Source organism: Scedosporium apiospermum, assembly GCF_000732125.1.
Source record: "Scedosporium apiospermum strain IHEM 14462 chromosome Unknown SEQ_SAPIO_0086, whole genome shotgun sequence".
Lineage (NCBI taxonomy): Eukaryota > Fungi > Ascomycota > Sordariomycetes > Microascales > Microascaceae > Scedosporium > Scedosporium apiospermum.
Genome location: NW_015971787.1, coordinates 325020 through 341518, shown reverse-complemented (window position 1 = coordinate 341518; position 16499 = coordinate 325020). Strand labels below are relative to the sequence as shown.

Here is a 16499-nt window from a genome sequence, read left to right as displayed (position 1 = left end):
ACTATCACCACACAGGCAGGCGGCCCTGCCATGTTGGAAGTCGATCTAGCTCCACACCAGATCAGTCCTGTGTGTGGTTTTTTCCACCCTCAATTCACACATAGGATCATCTTTATCCTGCCAATTATGCCCTTTTTCATGTGTTTTCCCTTGAGCCCAACAAGCTTTTCCTCTACACAATACAGATCTCTATTTTTGTACGTCTTTTTGCCTTTCTTCATTATTGCAATGACGGATAAAGGATCTGATGGCATGGCTGAAAAGGCCCAGGACCCGACATCACCTCTACCTAATGGCACCTTAGGAATGCAATCCATCTACGGCCTCATGAAGCTATATCCGCGAGAGAGGCTTCTTGTCCGCCCGATCCTATGGACAGATCTTCACCTAACTCTCTTAGGCTGCCACTTCAAAGGAGAGACAGACACAGACATAGAGAGGGTGGGAGGAGTAGTGGATGCAAATCTCCACTCGGCTCAGCAACTGCAGCTGCAGTATAAAGCCAATGGACTATACTTCAAACGGGTGAAATGGTTTGTGCTTTCTGGCAACGCGTCGACGAAGCAAGTTGGGATTATTACACTCTTCGATACTCCAGGGAGTCCCTTGGAAAGTTGGCAGTAAGTCTTACCTCAGCCTGCCTTCTACCCCCTCCGGCCTGGGTTTTTGGTTTCGACTTTGACCGCTGATTCTGTTTCCTTGCTGACCATCAATCTGCTAGTCGTCTCGAATCCCAGACCTACTTCCATTTCCGCTTCGAGGGACGATGCGTACTTACCAGGCCTTGCGTCTTATTCCGCTACCGCAAGACCGGCCCAGGCCCAGCCGCAAAACCAATCTCGGTCTTTCCGTACTTGGGGTATTTGCACTCGAGTGAGATTGCCGGGTTTCGCCTCGACTACCTGCGTCAGCGATCAAACAACTTCGGTCTCCCCAACCCGGTCGGCAAGGGCATACAGAGCCGGCGTTTCCGGAAAATCAAGCCAAAGGAGCGTCATCACGACCCTTACTTGGTCGCGGTGCTGATCGCCATGGCTCAGGAGCAGAGGTCACGCCAGAGGCTGCACAAAGGCAAGAAATCGAGGAAGAAGGCCTACGATCCTAACTACCGCTTCACGGTCAGTCCCTACCACTTCCCTCCCCCTCCCTTTTCCTCGCTTTTCCTGTTTGCCTGTACTCTAACCTGAGGCGTTTGAACAGGTCCACCTGCTCATGGCCGAGAGCAACAACTATGACAACGTTAACCTCTACACGGCCCACCCCACCGTCGCATTTCTCGAGAGATTCGATTTCCCAACTCAGGCGCCGCCCGTCCCGACTGATCTCGACATCCTCCACCGTCGGATCCCTCATGAGCCTCATGAATCATTCCTGCAGCGCCTTTTGCAGAGCATGGAAGTAGCGTCTGATCCGCCGATAGTCGCCGACACGACCAAACTACAGAAGGACGCGGGGGTGAGCATGGAGGCAAACAATGGTGACAGCAACGCTGGTACAGATGGAAATGGCAGTGATTAAGATTCCTTAAGTGGTGGTTTCTGTGAGAATCGGCTGTCGACGGCTAATCGTCCCACTCCGCCAAACGGCCGCCGTCAACAGGGTTTACGGGGAGACACAGGCAGTAGCGAAGGAAATCACTTAAGAATGCCAATGTATGAAAGCCCGAATAAGCATTAATATATCTTCAATGTTCGCGTGTAGTTACGGATGATGGAGGATAGAATGCAGCTTTCCTGAGGTGCGCCTCTCGCATGGGAATGACTAAAATGGACCTTAAACGCTTTCGTGCTCAATCGTACAGCCCCTTCATGCAAGCTTCGCCAACTGTCGCTGGCCGGTTGCGTCGTCACGAAAACGGAGGCCATGCTGCAGGAATCCCCTAGAAGACCGAAGTACATCAAATATTCATCTGTCCAAATGCTTCTCATGCCAGCATACGGGAAAACCGGCGGAATGTAGCAGACCCCATGACGCATCACGGCCTTGAAATCAACCCGCCATGCGCGAATCGTTTGTGTCCACCACTGCAAAATTGTCACCGCTTCTTTTAGGAAGTGTTGGGGGAGCGACACTGAATCTCCTGGTGAAGTCGGAATACGTATTAAGATTAAGATTGAAAGCCAAGATTTGATTTTCTCGGCGTGTTCTCTTTTGTCATGTTTGGACAGACCGGCCGGGCATCTCAGAAAGACCGCTGGTCGGTGGATTTTTTTTTTTTTTTTTTTTTTTTTTTTTTTTTTCAGAGTGAGGACATTGCCGCAAGCTCCCGCTGGAAGAAGTGTTCTTTTCCGAACAAGCCGCGTCATCGCATGCACAGAATCCGACTGGACTAATGACCACACTCAAGCTTCCTCCTCGGCAAACCTTCAAGTCCGATCCCGTCGTCGTTGTTGACATAGGAATTGGCAGTTCTCTGCAACTGTTCTGGATGAAGGTCGACCTCTTATCTCTGAAAACCTGCGTGGATGGCGTCGCTCAGTCTGAAGAGCATTTGTGTGCTGAAGAAAGAGCAGACAATGGTCAAAGACCCTGTCACTGGTTCAGACTCAACACTACATTACGTGATTGCTGTAATGACGGTTTGGTTCCGGGCGGATATGGCCTGCACATCTCTCTGACATCCTCGCGTTTGATTCGATCGACAACTTTCGGTTCAGAGATGTGTCAGCGCTGCCATCATCCGCGAGCTGCGATCAGTGGCCATCTATGCCGGGCATCACCTTCAACTTGGCGGGCAAAGACTTCACCCTCTCACCATACGACCACTCTCTCATGTCACCGGGACCTAACCATTGCGTTGCGGCCATTCTGTTCATTCGCATGCTTAAATAGGATCATAGTGAGATTGTGCTTGGATCAGCCTTTCTGCGGTGGTTTTATGCCGACAATGGAAAGGAATGCGCAAAATTGCTTATGCCCATGGGGCCTTGGTACGCTTGCCCGGTTCATTTCGCGTTTGTCACGGTCTTTATGCGGCGGCGTGTCTACCTAGTAAAACACTGGAGGACGCGGAAGGCAGCGCGGGACGGCACTCGGTATTTGGTTACGAGAAAGTTATTGACTCGGAGCCCTTGTCCCGCCTGTATATATTGTTCCTCGTTGCCCTTGTCGGACTTTTCGGCCTTTTTTTTTGCTTGTTTTCCTCTTCTTCATCATTCTTGGTTTACCGCGCTCTGCTCACGAGAACGCGGGCGTTCGATTATGGTTGGCAGGAATCATCATGACGTTGTTCTCTCTCACTTTTTGTGCATCGGCGCGGCCCCGAAAAGCATGACTAGGGCAACTGTAAAGAAGAAAAAAAAGATAAACAGATAAATAAGTGAAACTGAACTTGCTGTCGTTTGAATGCCACGACGCCTAGGATCCCCGCCATTGTGCCAACTGCACACGAAGGGCTTGGAAAAATGCTTATACTACCCCAGCGTGAGGCCCGTTCCCGTGATTACTACCCTCTATCTTCGTTCCACCTGGATTGGCAGTATCTTGATGCTGCCCAAAAAGCCCCCGATTCCTCGGGTTCTTAGGCAATCCTCTCAGGAGGTACTTGGCCGCCCCGCCGATGGCCAATACTGCCCCGAGACCGCCGACGGCGAGATACGTCGCCCCAAAAGCCTTATGCCGTAGCGGGCAAAAGGGGAAATACGCCATTGGCGAGAGAGAGCCGATCCCTATTCCGCCGACGCGGAAGATGAACCCAAAACCGATGCCGATGACGAAAAGTGGCCCTTTGGCGATGAGGTATACGGGGAGAGCCATGATGACGTAGCCGAATATCGCGGGGATCCAGAGTTTGCTGCGCTTCCCGGCTTCCGACAAGGTGATGAGGGGAGTGATGGTGGCGGCGCCGACGGCGAGGATGAGAAGGAGACCCAGCCAGAGAGTCATTTTCCTGCTCCATTTCAACCACGTGCCACAGAGGAGCAGCCAGAGCCCCAGGAGAGCGACGGGGAGGGAAGGGTACGCCCATGTGGATAGGGCGATGCCGGAAACGGGCGCGTCAGCCGGGAGGTTGATGGCTGTGTGGACGGTCAAGCCGGTGGAGATGATGGCGAGGGAATCGATGATGAGGTATTTGGAGATTTGGAAGAGAGTGAGGATTCGTCGGGGTTGTTGTCTCCGCAGTTCATTCACGCTGGGTTGCAGTCCGGGATTGGCGGTGGCGCCAACTCCATCCTGTGGAAGCTCGTCGAAAAAGGGCCCAATGTAGTACACGTAGGGCTCCTCCTCCGAGGTATGCGCACTCATAAGCGCGTAGACGGCTGCGCAGCCTGGCGCGTACGTTCGGAAGCATTGCCAAGTTACCGAGTTGAGATATCGTCGCGGGCCGTGTGTCCAAAGCAAGGGGATATCAAAAAGCCACCAGGACACATTGATGGAGAAGACGGTAATGATGAGCATCGCCCAGTCCCGTGACGAGGTGGTGCACTCCGAGTCATCACGACCCTGGGTAAGTCTGTCCATATTTGCGGTACCTGTTCAGTGTTCGGGTTTGGTCCCAGCTTCGAAGATAGATTACGCCAACGAAGCCATGGTTTCCAGGAATTGATGTCAAATATAATTCTGTGCTTGCCTTGGCTGCGGCTCAGTGTCTGGGGATCCGGTTTCGAGAAGGGCTACTGTTGCGGGAAGAGAGCCTTGGCGTAATCTCGGGGCGATATTCTTCCGAAAACAGGCTGCGCGCCAATTACGCTTAGCGCACAGGCAACCTTTGTGAGCATGCGGGGACTCGATCACCCAGGATGGGCAGATCCCTGGAACTGGGACGTTCGTTGCCAAAAAGCTGCAGAGTAGGTAAATCTCGCGATGACGGTTCCGGACCAGAGCATTCTTTGTAACCTCAGTTAGTGAGACCACTGTCTCGACTTCTGTACCCTCCTCATCAAACGCGATAGAAAGCGCAATGGCTCTAAAGCCGCCACTGCCGTCTTCTACAGGTGATGGCTACTCCTCTAAAGCCTAAAGAGCAGGATGATGTAAACCGTCGCCAAATATTGTGGCCATGCATTGGTCCGAATGCAGCATCGTCACTGGGCGTCAGAGATGTACCAGGATACTACCCCAACCGGGGTCACGATAGTTGACAAGTAAAGCACCGCCACCAAGACAATGCAAGCCGATTTGGATCAATGTTGTATGGCTACGCGTGATACCACTAAATCTCCCTCTTTGTCATAGCCGAAAGCTCATCAAGAGCGTTGCGGACCTCGTTTCTTGCCTCGTCAAGTAATCGACGAGACTCCTGTAACGATAGCCCGCCCAATAGCCTCCACGGAGCTATGTTATTCTCCAACAGGCCTAGCAGGTACGCCTGCCTCCATACCTGACTATCGCACCCACGGTCCGGGGTTGGTATGCCACGCTCCGCGAGTGACTCGAGGTAAGCCCGGTAAATCCTGTCGGGCCAGTCGCCGCTGTTCTCGACGTAGTCGTTGACAAACTCTTCCAGCGGAGGGAAGAAGCCGGCAAACTCAAAGTCGACGATGCCCGAAATGGTCAGCTCGCCTCCGCGCTCGGCCGCTCTCGTGGCGAGGACGTTGCGGGGCGAGAGGTCATAGTGGGTGAAGACGAAGCTGCCCTTTTGCTGCGCGACCGGAAGCTTGGGAAGGCTGACCGACAGCAAGTCGCGCACCGGCTTCGACAGATCGAGGTTACGGGCGAACACCGGGGCCGTCTCGAGCTTGGCGAGCTTCTCGCCAAACCTGGCGCGGAAGTAATCGAGCCTCGTGGGACACTGGTCCTTTACATGGTCCCCATCTGGCAGCAGCCCAAGCACGGTGAGGTTTGACCCCGGAGTATCGGTACGGTCAGACAGGACCTCTTCCTTCGATGAGCCCTCCTCGTCGAACCGGATACGAATGTTGCCGCAGTACTCGGCTGCCGGGATAGAAGTCCTCCAGGTCGACGCAATTCGAGCCATCTCCTTTCCGACGGCTACTTCTTCCTCGGGGCTTAGTTCGAAATTTGAGACGGGCCGCCCAGGAAGTTTCGTTGTCATGATCCACCCCAGTGACTGATGCTCCGCATCGCTTTCGGATTGGGGGACTTGGAGGACTGATCGCCTGAGCTTGGTCCTGTCGGGAGAAACCACTGTCACCGAGCGGGCGTCCTCAGACCAGGCGACCACGGTGGGCGATGGTATCGTCGGGCAATGTTTTTCCAGAAGCCAAAGACAGGCGACCTCGTTCTGGACCTTTTCGGCCCCCCAGTACTGGCCCATGACCTTGACGACGAGTTCTACACTCTCGCCGTCGGGGCGGGGCCCGGGGCCAATGTAATCCCGGGCCAGAGGGTGACTCACAGTTAGGAAGTAGATGCGGTTATTGAAGAAGGTCCCCTGCGGCGCTTGCTGGGCAGAATGCGAGCTGGCCCCGCGAAAGACCTCGGAGACGATTCGCTCCAAGGCTCCCTCTGATAGACGCACATTGTGGGTTGGATGATGTGGCGGCGTTGCTGGTCGTGGCTTTGGCTGGTTGTTCTCGGACATCTTCGACGAGTCTTGATGTTTCTTGGGCGCCTTCTTATCGGGCCACTCAATCGGGTCACGTTTGGCGGGCAGGAGGGAAGCACGAGTGTGGGGTGTGTTGTTCTTGAGAACTCAAGTCGGTTCCAACTCAATATGTTGCGCGCCGGTTGGCCTCCTTTGAGCCTTTATAGAGGGATATTAACCTCATTTTCTAGTCGGACCGAAGTTTGTTACTTTGTGCTAGCCAACGAGGGTTCTAAAGGGGGAGGATCCCTCAGCCCGTTTCGGACTTATAGTCTCAAATGAGTCACGCCGAGACGCGGCTTCCTCGCCGGGCGACATCTACACCCGTAAGCAGTAAGATCAGATTCCTGATCCCTAAAAAGCTCTATCAAGTGTTTTTATCATGCCTAACAAATTCCTAAGGTTACGGCCTTGGCGCTTGTAGACATTCCTCGCAGATGCATCCATCTTATTGAAGCTAACCACCTACACTATAGCTTCGTTCCCATGTTGACGTGGACTGCCTTCACCTGCGTGTAGGCTTCCAATCCAGACTCTCCAAGCTCCCTACCAATTCCACTTTGTTTATATCCTCCAAAGGGTATATGTGGATCGCAGTCTTGGCTACTGTTAATCCACACCATACCAGAATCGATCTCCGCTGCCACACGGTGCGCTCGCTCCAGATCTCTCGTGAAGACGGCAGCGCCAAGACCATATATGGTATCATTCGCCAACATCACAGCTTCGTTCTCATCCTTAAATCTACCAATGACAACCACCGGCCCGAATATCTCCTCTCTCCAAATCGTAGACGAGGTTGAAACGTCTGTAAATACCGTGGGGGCAATGAAAAATCCTTTTCCATCATTGCGGATACTCAATGGGCCTCCGCCAGCCACCACGGTTGCATCCTCCGCCTTGCCGGCTTCGATATAGGAGAGAATCCTGTCATACTGCACTTTTGATACCTGGGGTCCTTGGTAGGTATCATTGTCCCATTGGTTGCCAACCTTGCTAACCGTCTCCAATGTATTTCGGAAGCGCTCGAGGAATTGATCGAAGACATCATCCTGGACCAAGATCCTTGAGGTCGCAGTGCAGATTTGACCTTGATTCGACATGATGCCAAGGTGCGCCCACTTTGCGGCTTGCTCGATATCCGCATCATCGAAAACAAGCAAGGGAGACTTGCCGCCGGTCTCAAAGGTGACATTCTTCAGCGTCTTTGCCGCTTGAGCCATGATGAGTTTGGCAGTACTGGTACTTCCGGTGAAGGCGACTTTATCCACGAGCGGGTGGCTTACTAGAGCGCTCCCAGCTACTGATCCAAGGCCGTTGATGAGGTTTACAACGCCAGGAGGGAAGCCGGCTTGCTTGATCAGGGTACCCAGGACTAGAATGCTAAGAGGGGTTTGTTCCGCGGCCTTGAGAACAACGGTATTTCCACAGGCGAGGGCCGGGCCGAGCTTCCAAGTCGCCATGGAGAGCGGATAGTTCCACGGGATGACTTGGGCGACCACTCCGATCGGTTGGCGAAGCGTATAGGCAAATTTTTGAGGATTGGTGCTGATGACTTGGCCAAAGACCTTATCTGCCCAGCCTGCATAGTAACGAATGACGCCGATAGCCTCTACCAGATCGTTATCGTACGCCTCCTGATAGGTTTTCCCTTTGTTTCGAAGAGTGTCAATTCTGCTTTATTCTCGGCGTAACAAGCTTCGAAAAAAAAAATAGAAGGGAAGGAAAAGGGCTGGTGCTCACCGTTATCCCAGGCATCAATCGTGGCAAAGAGCTCGCGATTCTCTTCTATGAGGTCCGCCAGTTTGCTGAGGAGAATCCCGCGTTCCGCAACTGGGAGCAGTTTCCAGGAGGGATGTTTGAGAGCTTCACGCGCTGCCCTGACGGCAACGTCAACATCACGCTCCCCAGCGGCCTGGACAGTTGCAATTTCATTCTCAGTGCTGTAAAGCCATGGGGTCAATTTTCTGTTCTCGGGAATGGTATATTGTATACGTGTACATGTGCAGTTGTACATGTATGAGTGAGTGACACATACGCAGGATCGATCGAGACGAGCGTACCGCCATCTACAGATGGCACGAACTCATTACCGATAAAGAGGCCGGTTGGTTGAGTGTACTTTACCCCGTTAGGAGCAATCAATTCGACTGAGAGGCTTGCCATCATGGAGCCAATGATATGGTTGAGCGTCTCTGCTTAGGCTGAGGTAAGGGTATGGGAGGGACGACGTAACAGCATTAAACCCTTGGTTAAGAGGTAGACGGGGCTGAGTTTGTATGATTTGTGCCGACTCCTTCGTGTCTTCGTGCTATCAATGCGTGGTATAGTTTCTGGAGCAAGTCACCACGGTAATAATGGCGGCGGAAAATTCCATTCCTAGCGAGACTTTGGTGGCAACCACGTTTTCAGCGGAAACTTTCCAAAGAAAGAAGTGGCCACGAAGGAGGGGTTCGGATGAGCCCCCGCTATCTGCCGAGCCATGCCTGTTTCATACTGCACCGAGTGCGTTTCGTGCAGTTGCCTCATAAAGCCTAACGGCACCAACGGAGTAAGAGGATAGAGGATACAACCAAGACCGGCCCACCTTCTCGTCCCCGCACCCACCCCACCCTCATCTCGACAAAGTAGGGATCTTAACCCCGTAGTGCTGGGGAAGGGTTGGGTGTGGAGTGCACGATTTCTCAATTTCTGGGTTATGCCTGTGACAGTAAATCTTGCATGTACGAAAGCTGTGTTCGATAGCGATTCGGCATGGCTGCGAGACTATCATATTCTAAATACATATGTCTCGCGTATCAAAGCTTGCCAAATATAGCTACGCCCGACATGGGACACCGGCCACCCTAGGACGATCCGCCTTCAGCCAATAGCTTTGCTTCCTCGGCTACGGCCCTTGGAATTTCCGCTTCTAGGCCCTCTTCTCGTGGCTCCCAGCCCAGCACCTCTCGCGCACGACGCGCTCTACTCCTGGCATTCGTCCCGAAAAGAATCGACCCATGGGGAAGGGCAACATCAGCTTCCGCCTTGTCGAGTTCTTCAGCCGAGCCGCTTGCCTCGATTAGACCTTGCTGCGCTGCTGCTTCTGCTACTCTGTCGGAGATCTCTCCAAAGCTCTGTTGTAAGCATTGCAAATGGTCGGTCAACCTAGCCTAAGCAACAAAAATGGGGGGTGCAAAAAAGATGCAAGGTAGAGAATTAAACCTGTACAATTTTCTACTTACCATCTCACCAACGCCACAGAGGTAGAGGCCATCCTGGCCCCATACGCGCTCATCGGGGCGTCGACTAGCAGCTTCAATGGCCAAGGAGACAATGATCTTTCCCAGATCTCTTACGTGCACGTTGCCCCAGCGGCTAAGTCCCTTGCCGACCGTGATGGCGTGTCCCCGCTCAACGGTGGCTTGAACTAGCGAAGGGATCTGGACGCTACGTTTGTTGACGGGGCCTTCTCCTAGTCCGTAGACAACGGGCGGGAATATTACTGCCGCCTTGATGCCGGAGTCTTCGGCCATGACGTCTAGCACAAAGTTGTCGACCGCTCGACTGGGGTGGGCTCTGAGCAGCTCGCGGATTCGAGCAACGTCGGCGACATCATCGAAGACTTCGGCCGACGGGGCACCTGGTACGAAAGTCGAAGAAGCTAGCTCCGGTGCCGCGAGGGCCGAAGCGCCAGATATTTGAACCCAGTAGGCTTAAAGTAGAATTCATCGATTAGGCGTCGTGTCGCAGTTGGGGAAACGGGAAAGAGAGGGGGGAATGGAAACCGCATCGACCTACAGCCCGTGGTGGAGTCCTTCCGTGAGAGAGCATTACGAATCGTTTGCACACTTTTCATGTGCCCTGTCGCAGCGAGATCTAGACTCCTTCATTTTAGTACGGCCCTCCGGCCTTCGAACAGTGAAAAACTGTGGGAAAAGAAAAGGGGTAAGGAAGGCATCTTACGTAGCACAATGTCCGCCTTGGAAGCCTCCCTGTCGATGATATCGACATCATCTAGGTCGCCTAAAACCAGGTTGACATTAGGGAATGCTCTCGCGACAATATTGGCTTTGTCCTGGTCGCGTAGGAGAGCACTGATGGTGAAGTTTGCTTCGCTCCTGACGAGCCCGGCGAGTACTTGGCCACCAATGTAGCCGGATGCGCCAGTCCTTACACACAATTAGCTTTCGTTGTAAGTTGTAAGAGAGGTATGTGGCCGAAAGGCCTAGGGCGGTAGCTGAGCTTACAAAAATATCTTGGCCATGGCGTTCGTCAATTTTCAACTGAGTGAGTTGCTAGTTAATATATATCGTCGATGCTGAGAGAGAATCCTAGTAAGTGGTGCGGGAAAGAATGTGGAGTGTCTTGTAAAGAGCGCAGGCAGCGGAGGTTTTTATATGCCGCCCGCAGCTTTTCTACGTCAAATCGATCAATTTCGATTGAGTCGATTGCGTAATCAGAGGCACTGCTTTAAAACTTCATTGTCGCCCATCGTACTTTTCGATGTATACGCCCTTTGGCCCCATCAAGGCAACCTCGCGGTAATACGAAGCCCATGATCTTATTTTATGTGTAGGATGGCTCTCTTCTAGCCAAATGCAGAATTTCTTCTATCAAACAGCAAATCTTCTTCTTTTTTTTTTTTTCTCTATATTTTTTCGCCTACTTTCCATAGTCCCGTAATCCCCAAGAACTAACATGAGCCGTATTAATTCTCACTTTCAATCTCTGAATACCTTCCCCAGAACATCGACCAGAATATCGGCTGGGGTTATAGAGAGTCAGCAAAAAAAGAAAAAGAAAAAATACGGCAAAAGGATCACCGCGCCTAGGATATGCAACGAAATTGGCAACCACGGCACTCATGTCGGACTCACCATGTTTTTCTTCAAATACTAACATTGGCCGGAGCCGGATCGCTCTGTCGCCGCTGCCACCCATATTGACGCCGTGTAGTTTGGCTTTCCTCAGGATCTCGTCTCTGCGAGGGCTGTCCCACGAGATGAAAGTTCCGCGGTCCTTTCCACGCAGGTTCTCTATCTCGAGGGGGTAGAGACGAGCTAGCTCCTCCAGCTTAGTATATAGGTAGTTACCGACGCGGGCAGCTTGTTCTACGAGGTTGTTATCCTTGATTTCGTCGTAAATGCTTCGGAATAGCAGGGCTCTCGCAGGGTCCCCCATCCAAGTGTTGAATTGGCGATAAGGTTTATCGGGGCGAAGCGAGGGGTCTCGGAAAAAGAAGCCCGCTGCCTGAGCCTTCTTGGAGAATGTTACAATATCAGGTGGCGTCTCCAGCGCCCAGTGCTCATGAGCCCAAAAGCGGCCAGTTGCGCCAACGCCAGTCTGCACTTCGTCAACAATAAGCAAGATGCCCTTTCGCTTCGTGATTTCACGAAGCCCACGGAAGAAGGCTGGCGAGGCATGATTGTCACCACCCTCGGACTGGATGGGCTCGACGACGGCCGCTACGACGGGGTTTGGGAAGCTGTCGATGATACGCTCCACCTCGCTCAGGCAGCGCCGTTCCTCGGCTTCGTTCTCGGCAGCGTGCTGGTCCAGCGGGTACTTCAACCTGGGGAAGGGCGCAACGGGCCAATCGAATGCTGGAATATCGATCTTGTGAATGGCCTTGCTCCGGGTGGTGGAGAGACTGCCAAACAGACGGCCGTGGAAACCGCGAGAAAAACTCAGGATGGAATAGCTAGGAGCTCCGGGGGCCTTGTTCTCCATGGAAGAAGCAAGCTCCTCTTCCGTAAAAGGGGCGCCGTTGCGTTCTTGTGTTCGCCGCCAGATGAATGCAGCTTTGTAGGCGGTCTCATTGGCGTCCGAACCGGTGGTGGCCGTGAATATATGGTCCAGTCCCTTTGGGGCAGCGCGGAGTAGGCCAGTCTCGAGAATTTCGGCCCAGTCAACAGGCGGGAAAGGTCCTAGCGCTGGACGATTGATGATGGCGTTGACCATCTCTGGGGACGATGCAGCCTTCGCCAAGCGTGGATTGTTATATCCGAGGGGGATAGAGGATATCTGGGCAAAGCTGGATATCAAATAGCAGTTAGCTAGGAAGTGAAAAAGAAAAGAAGAGCGCCGCGATAGTTTCGACAGATTCGACGGGAAAAAAAAAAAAGCCGGGGGGGGGGGGGGGGGGGGGCGGGTTACTAACACGTCAAGGAAGACATTTCCGTCGCAGTCGACAATGCTGGCAAACGATGTCCGTTATTAGCAAGAAGGGGTCTAGAACTAACTCTCGCGACGTGGAAGAAAGGTCGAATCCTACTAATTTCCTGTGCTCCTGCGATAGTCCACCAAGAGGTTCAAGCTCCCAGTGTCGAAGACCTTGTTTAGATTCTTGGTCGCAGCTTGGGCTTTGGGACCAGGAAGAGCCGTTTTCACTTCGGGACAGGCAGGCTCATTCCCAAAGTACTTAATTCGATGTTGCAGGCACCGCGCTGAGGAGAAGCTCCGATACTGTGAGAAGAGAGACGCTCTTCTCCAGACCATGGTTGCGCTCCGGAATGTTAGTGCCATATCGTTCTGTATAACGGTCACGCACATAGAGCAGGCGCAATTCGGGGATATCGTATAAATTTACTGTTTATGGCCTGGCTATGGCAGCGGATGATTTGTTATAAGAAAGCTTTATACATACCACAACCTTTTACACTCTAGCAATGTTCAACCTACCAACTGTGCCTCAGTATGTCCCTTTCAAGGATCTGCAATTGTGCGAAGGCACTACAACCCACGTCAAATTCGAAAGTATATTTTATATACATACTACGCGTAAAGGGTACTTACCCACTACACTACTTGTATGGAGTGTTCGAAATGGCCCAGGTTCTTGAGAGCCATCATGAGTTCGACAATTGTTTCAGGTATTCCACAAACTAGCAATGTATCAAATACCTTTATTAAATATGTTCCATCAGGTAATTTAATGTATCAGTTCTACTCACAACGTTTCTGGTAACCTTCAAGTAAGTATTCGCTAACGTTTGGAACTACACAACAGATCTACAACCAACGGGGCAGCATGTTCAGAAGTTCCATTGGCACTAACCCAAACCGGAGAGCGCTTATCTCCTCCGCACGCCAGCGCCGCGGAAACTTTCCTCTTTAATAAATACCGATTCTGTCTGCCACTGCGGCGGCACAATGGCCGAGAGTCGGTCTCCATATCGATTTGCAAACCGATTTGACAGCACTGACGGCGCCCCAATATCGCTGCGGGGAAGCTCTCAAGGAAAACCTATCCTAGCGACGTGACCCGTAAAATACAGGGGAAAAAGAGTTCTTCAGCCCGCCTATTAACCATCACCCCACCATGGCTGATATTGCGAAAGGCCTGCGATCCCGTACGTTCACCGGCTGCAGGACATGCCGGAGCCGGCACGCGAAATGTGACGAGGCGCAGCCGGCTTGCCGAGCTTGCCTGACACTCGGCATCGTTTGCGAAGGATACGAACCCCAGTTGTGTTGGCGGGACGGCGGGTCGGCAGGCTCAGCGGGCGATTCAGTCTCGTGTGGCGATCAAGCTCATCGGAGCGGCTCCTATCGCTACCCCCTTTTTACTGGTAAGCCACTTTCTTTCCGAGATTAATTCGGCCGTGGAACCACCTTGGAACCTCACAACTCGGTCCCGACACACAGAGCTAGCCTCCGTCTGTCGGCTGGGTCTGAGTCAGAAAAGGAAGTCGTCGGCTGGAGACGTTAGCGAGGTGGCCTATTGCTTGCTAACCCCTTCCAAAGAGCCCGATCGTTGCCAGATGAGCCTTCAGATTAGCGAGAGCATAGGCGACCGCACAGCCATGGACGTGCTGCTCGGTCTCGACGCAGAATGCGAAAAACGTGACAGTGAGGACCAGGTTATCCGAGATGTTAGGATAGGACCGTTCAGCGTTTTTGACTCTCGAAGACCAATTACCCCCAACTCCACCACCACAAGGTCCACTGTGCACTCCTCTCTCACCTATAGTGTCGTAACCCGTGCTGAGACTGCTGAGACTGCTGAGGCTGCTGAGACTTTGGCCTCTTTTCCCTGCTCTTCCCTTAGTGATGGGGCTAGAGAATCCATTGAAGAGATTCCCAGAGATCCTTGTGAGAGCCAGGCCGTCGGTATGAGTCTGGATGCGCTCGTTGGCGATCTTCAGTCCGGGTTGTGTGACGACGACGACGACTACTACCAAGGTGGACATAATGGTATCAATTTCGGGGCTTTCGACCTCCCTTTCCTAGATTTTGCCTTCCCGAACGACCAACCCATACAAGGAGAGCAGCTCCAGGCATACCCCACCACCTTGGGTAGCCAAGGGAGCTTACGGCAAGAAGTCGCAGACAGTAGGGGGCTCTCTCTCACCTCCATTCAGCCATCACTATCTCCGCAGCGTTGTGGAAATCTTAGTGGAGGAACATCGAGTATTCCAGAACATGCCGAACCCCTTCTTCGCTTCTACAGAGAGCGCATCACCGATCCTACTTCTCCCATGCAAGCGAGACGCAAGTCTCCCTGGCAGATTCTGTTCCTGCCGCGGGCTCTAGAAACGTTCGCCGAGATTTCCCTTTGGAACGAAGCATCGCATACCCGGTCCACCATCCTCTACGCGCTGTTGGCGAATAGTGCCTATCAGCTTCATCACATCCAGAGGCCAGATTATTCAGGCCCCGGTTGGTTGGATATCGCAGCGAGACACCAAAGGGCTTCGAAGCAGCATCTTCAAATGGCACTCAAGGCGGAGACCAGCGGACCAAGACAGGCAGAGTATAAAGATCTTTTAATGGCTATTCTCTCAGTAGCTATGGTATCTGTATGTACAGGTGTACCCTGATATGTTGTCGCCCTTGCGTTTTGTTATCTTTTCCATATCCTTTTCTAACTAGAAGAGCTATGAACAGCTATATAACGGAGCAGGTGGATTCAAGTATTTCCTCGTCGATGCCGAGCACATAATACGCCTCCGCGGATTATCAATGCGAAAAAAGTCGTTCAAGGTCCGCATCCTGCATCACATGTACACCTATCTCCGCATCGTGGCCGAGAGCATCGCCGTATCCGGCGAAGGAGCCGGCGGCGACGCGAGTAGGCAAGAACATCAGAACTCATTGGCAACAACTGTGCCTCTTCGGAGATTCAGCATTACGGAGGATACTCTAAACACCGGATTAGACCCGGCCTTTGAGAAGAGCGCCGAAGTCGGCTACAACGATATCCACCTAGAGATCCAAGGTCGCTGGAACAAGACTCTGTACCCGGACCTTTACTGCATTCCGGAATCACTGATCACCCTTTTGTCTCAGGTCATATCCTTTGCCAACGAAAAATCTAGACTCGAGTCCATCGCTCGCACTAACGCCTCTGTATCAGACGCACTTGCGCGCCACATCAAAGCGCTAGAAGACAGTGTATGGTCGTGGACGCTACCCGACGGGCCCGTGGGCCCGAAGCGACCACCCACTCATACACGGCTCCTGACCCACGGTGATGATGCCTTCGAATCCGGCGGCGGCGACGGTTGCGTGTTGGACGAACCCAATGCCAGGTCCATGTCCCTAGCGCTTCATCGGGCCATCATCATCTACCTGTATCGTCGAGTGTATAGCATGAATGCAATGATACTTCAAGATCATGTCAAGAAGACGCTCGACTACCTACAACCTTGTATAGAAGAGAGCATTGACGATCATGACTTCGCCATGAGTATAACCTGGCCCGCCTTCATCGCATCATGCGAGGCGGTGTCTCCAGAGCTTCAGGAACAGGCACTGAAAACGCTTCTTGCTATTGATAAAAAGGGTAGTACCTCTTTTACCTCGAAGCCCGTTAGTCAAATTGTACCCTTGGTGTGGGAGCGACGGGCAAGCTCGAGGGACGGTACGTTGAGCTGGCCCAATGTCATGTCACAAGGCTTTTGAATTACAGTTACCGAGTAGCGTTTGGATATGGTTGTTTATATATATCATTATTGCAGCCTTCGAAACTCTCACCTTTGTACAATAAGTTGTAATCTTCTTGAGCCTCACGAGTCGCTTTCTCCGG

General features: G+C 52.6%; 4 protein-coding genes and 1 pseudogene across 4 annotated transcripts; 2 read left to right on the top strand and 3 right to left on the bottom strand.

The window, feature by feature from the left end:
- Positions 1-530: 530 nt before the first annotated feature.
- SAPIO_CDS2333 (uncharacterized protein) lies at positions 531-1518 on the top strand (the record flags this gene model as incomplete). The annotated part of the gene is made up of 3 exons (XM_016785380.1): positions 531-620; positions 738-1118; positions 1201-1518. The coding sequence occupies 3 exons, from the start codon at positions 531-533 to the stop codon at positions 1516-1518; spliced, it is 789 nt and encodes a 262-aa protein (XP_016644756.1).
- Positions 1519-3408: 1890 nt separating this feature from the next.
- Positions 3409-4461, bottom strand: SAPIO_CDS2332 (annotated as a pseudogene; the record flags this gene model as incomplete).
- Positions 4462-5152: 691 nt separating this feature from the next.
- SAPIO_CDS2331 (Retinal dehydrogenase) lies at positions 5153-8656 on the bottom strand (the record flags this gene model as incomplete). The annotated part of the gene is made up of 4 exons (XM_016785379.1): positions 5153-6594; positions 7095-8138; positions 8231-8430; positions 8526-8656. The coding sequence occupies 4 exons, from the start codon at positions 8654-8656 to the stop codon at positions 5153-5155; spliced, it is 2817 nt and encodes a 938-aa protein (XP_016644755.1).
- Positions 8657-9333: 677 nt separating this feature from the next.
- On the bottom strand, positions 9334-12967 carry SAPIO_CDS2330 (uncharacterized protein; the record flags this gene model as incomplete). The annotated part of the gene is made up of 6 exons (XM_016785378.1): positions 9334-9603; positions 9712-10181; positions 10433-10638; positions 11370-12503; positions 12630-12665; positions 12744-12967. 6 exons carry the CDS (start codon positions 12965-12967, stop codon positions 9334-9336), a joined length of 2340 nt encoding a protein of 779 aa, XP_016644754.1.
- Positions 12968-13790: 823 nt separating this feature from the next.
- On the top strand, positions 13791-16393 carry SAPIO_CDS2329 (uncharacterized protein; the record flags this gene model as incomplete). The annotated part of the gene is made up of 4 exons (XM_016785377.1): positions 13791-13821; positions 14216-15270; positions 15359-16334; positions 16383-16393. 4 exons carry the CDS (start codon positions 13791-13793, stop codon positions 16391-16393), a joined length of 2073 nt encoding a protein of 690 aa, XP_016644753.1.
- Between the last annotated feature and the right edge of the window lie 106 nt (positions 16394-16499).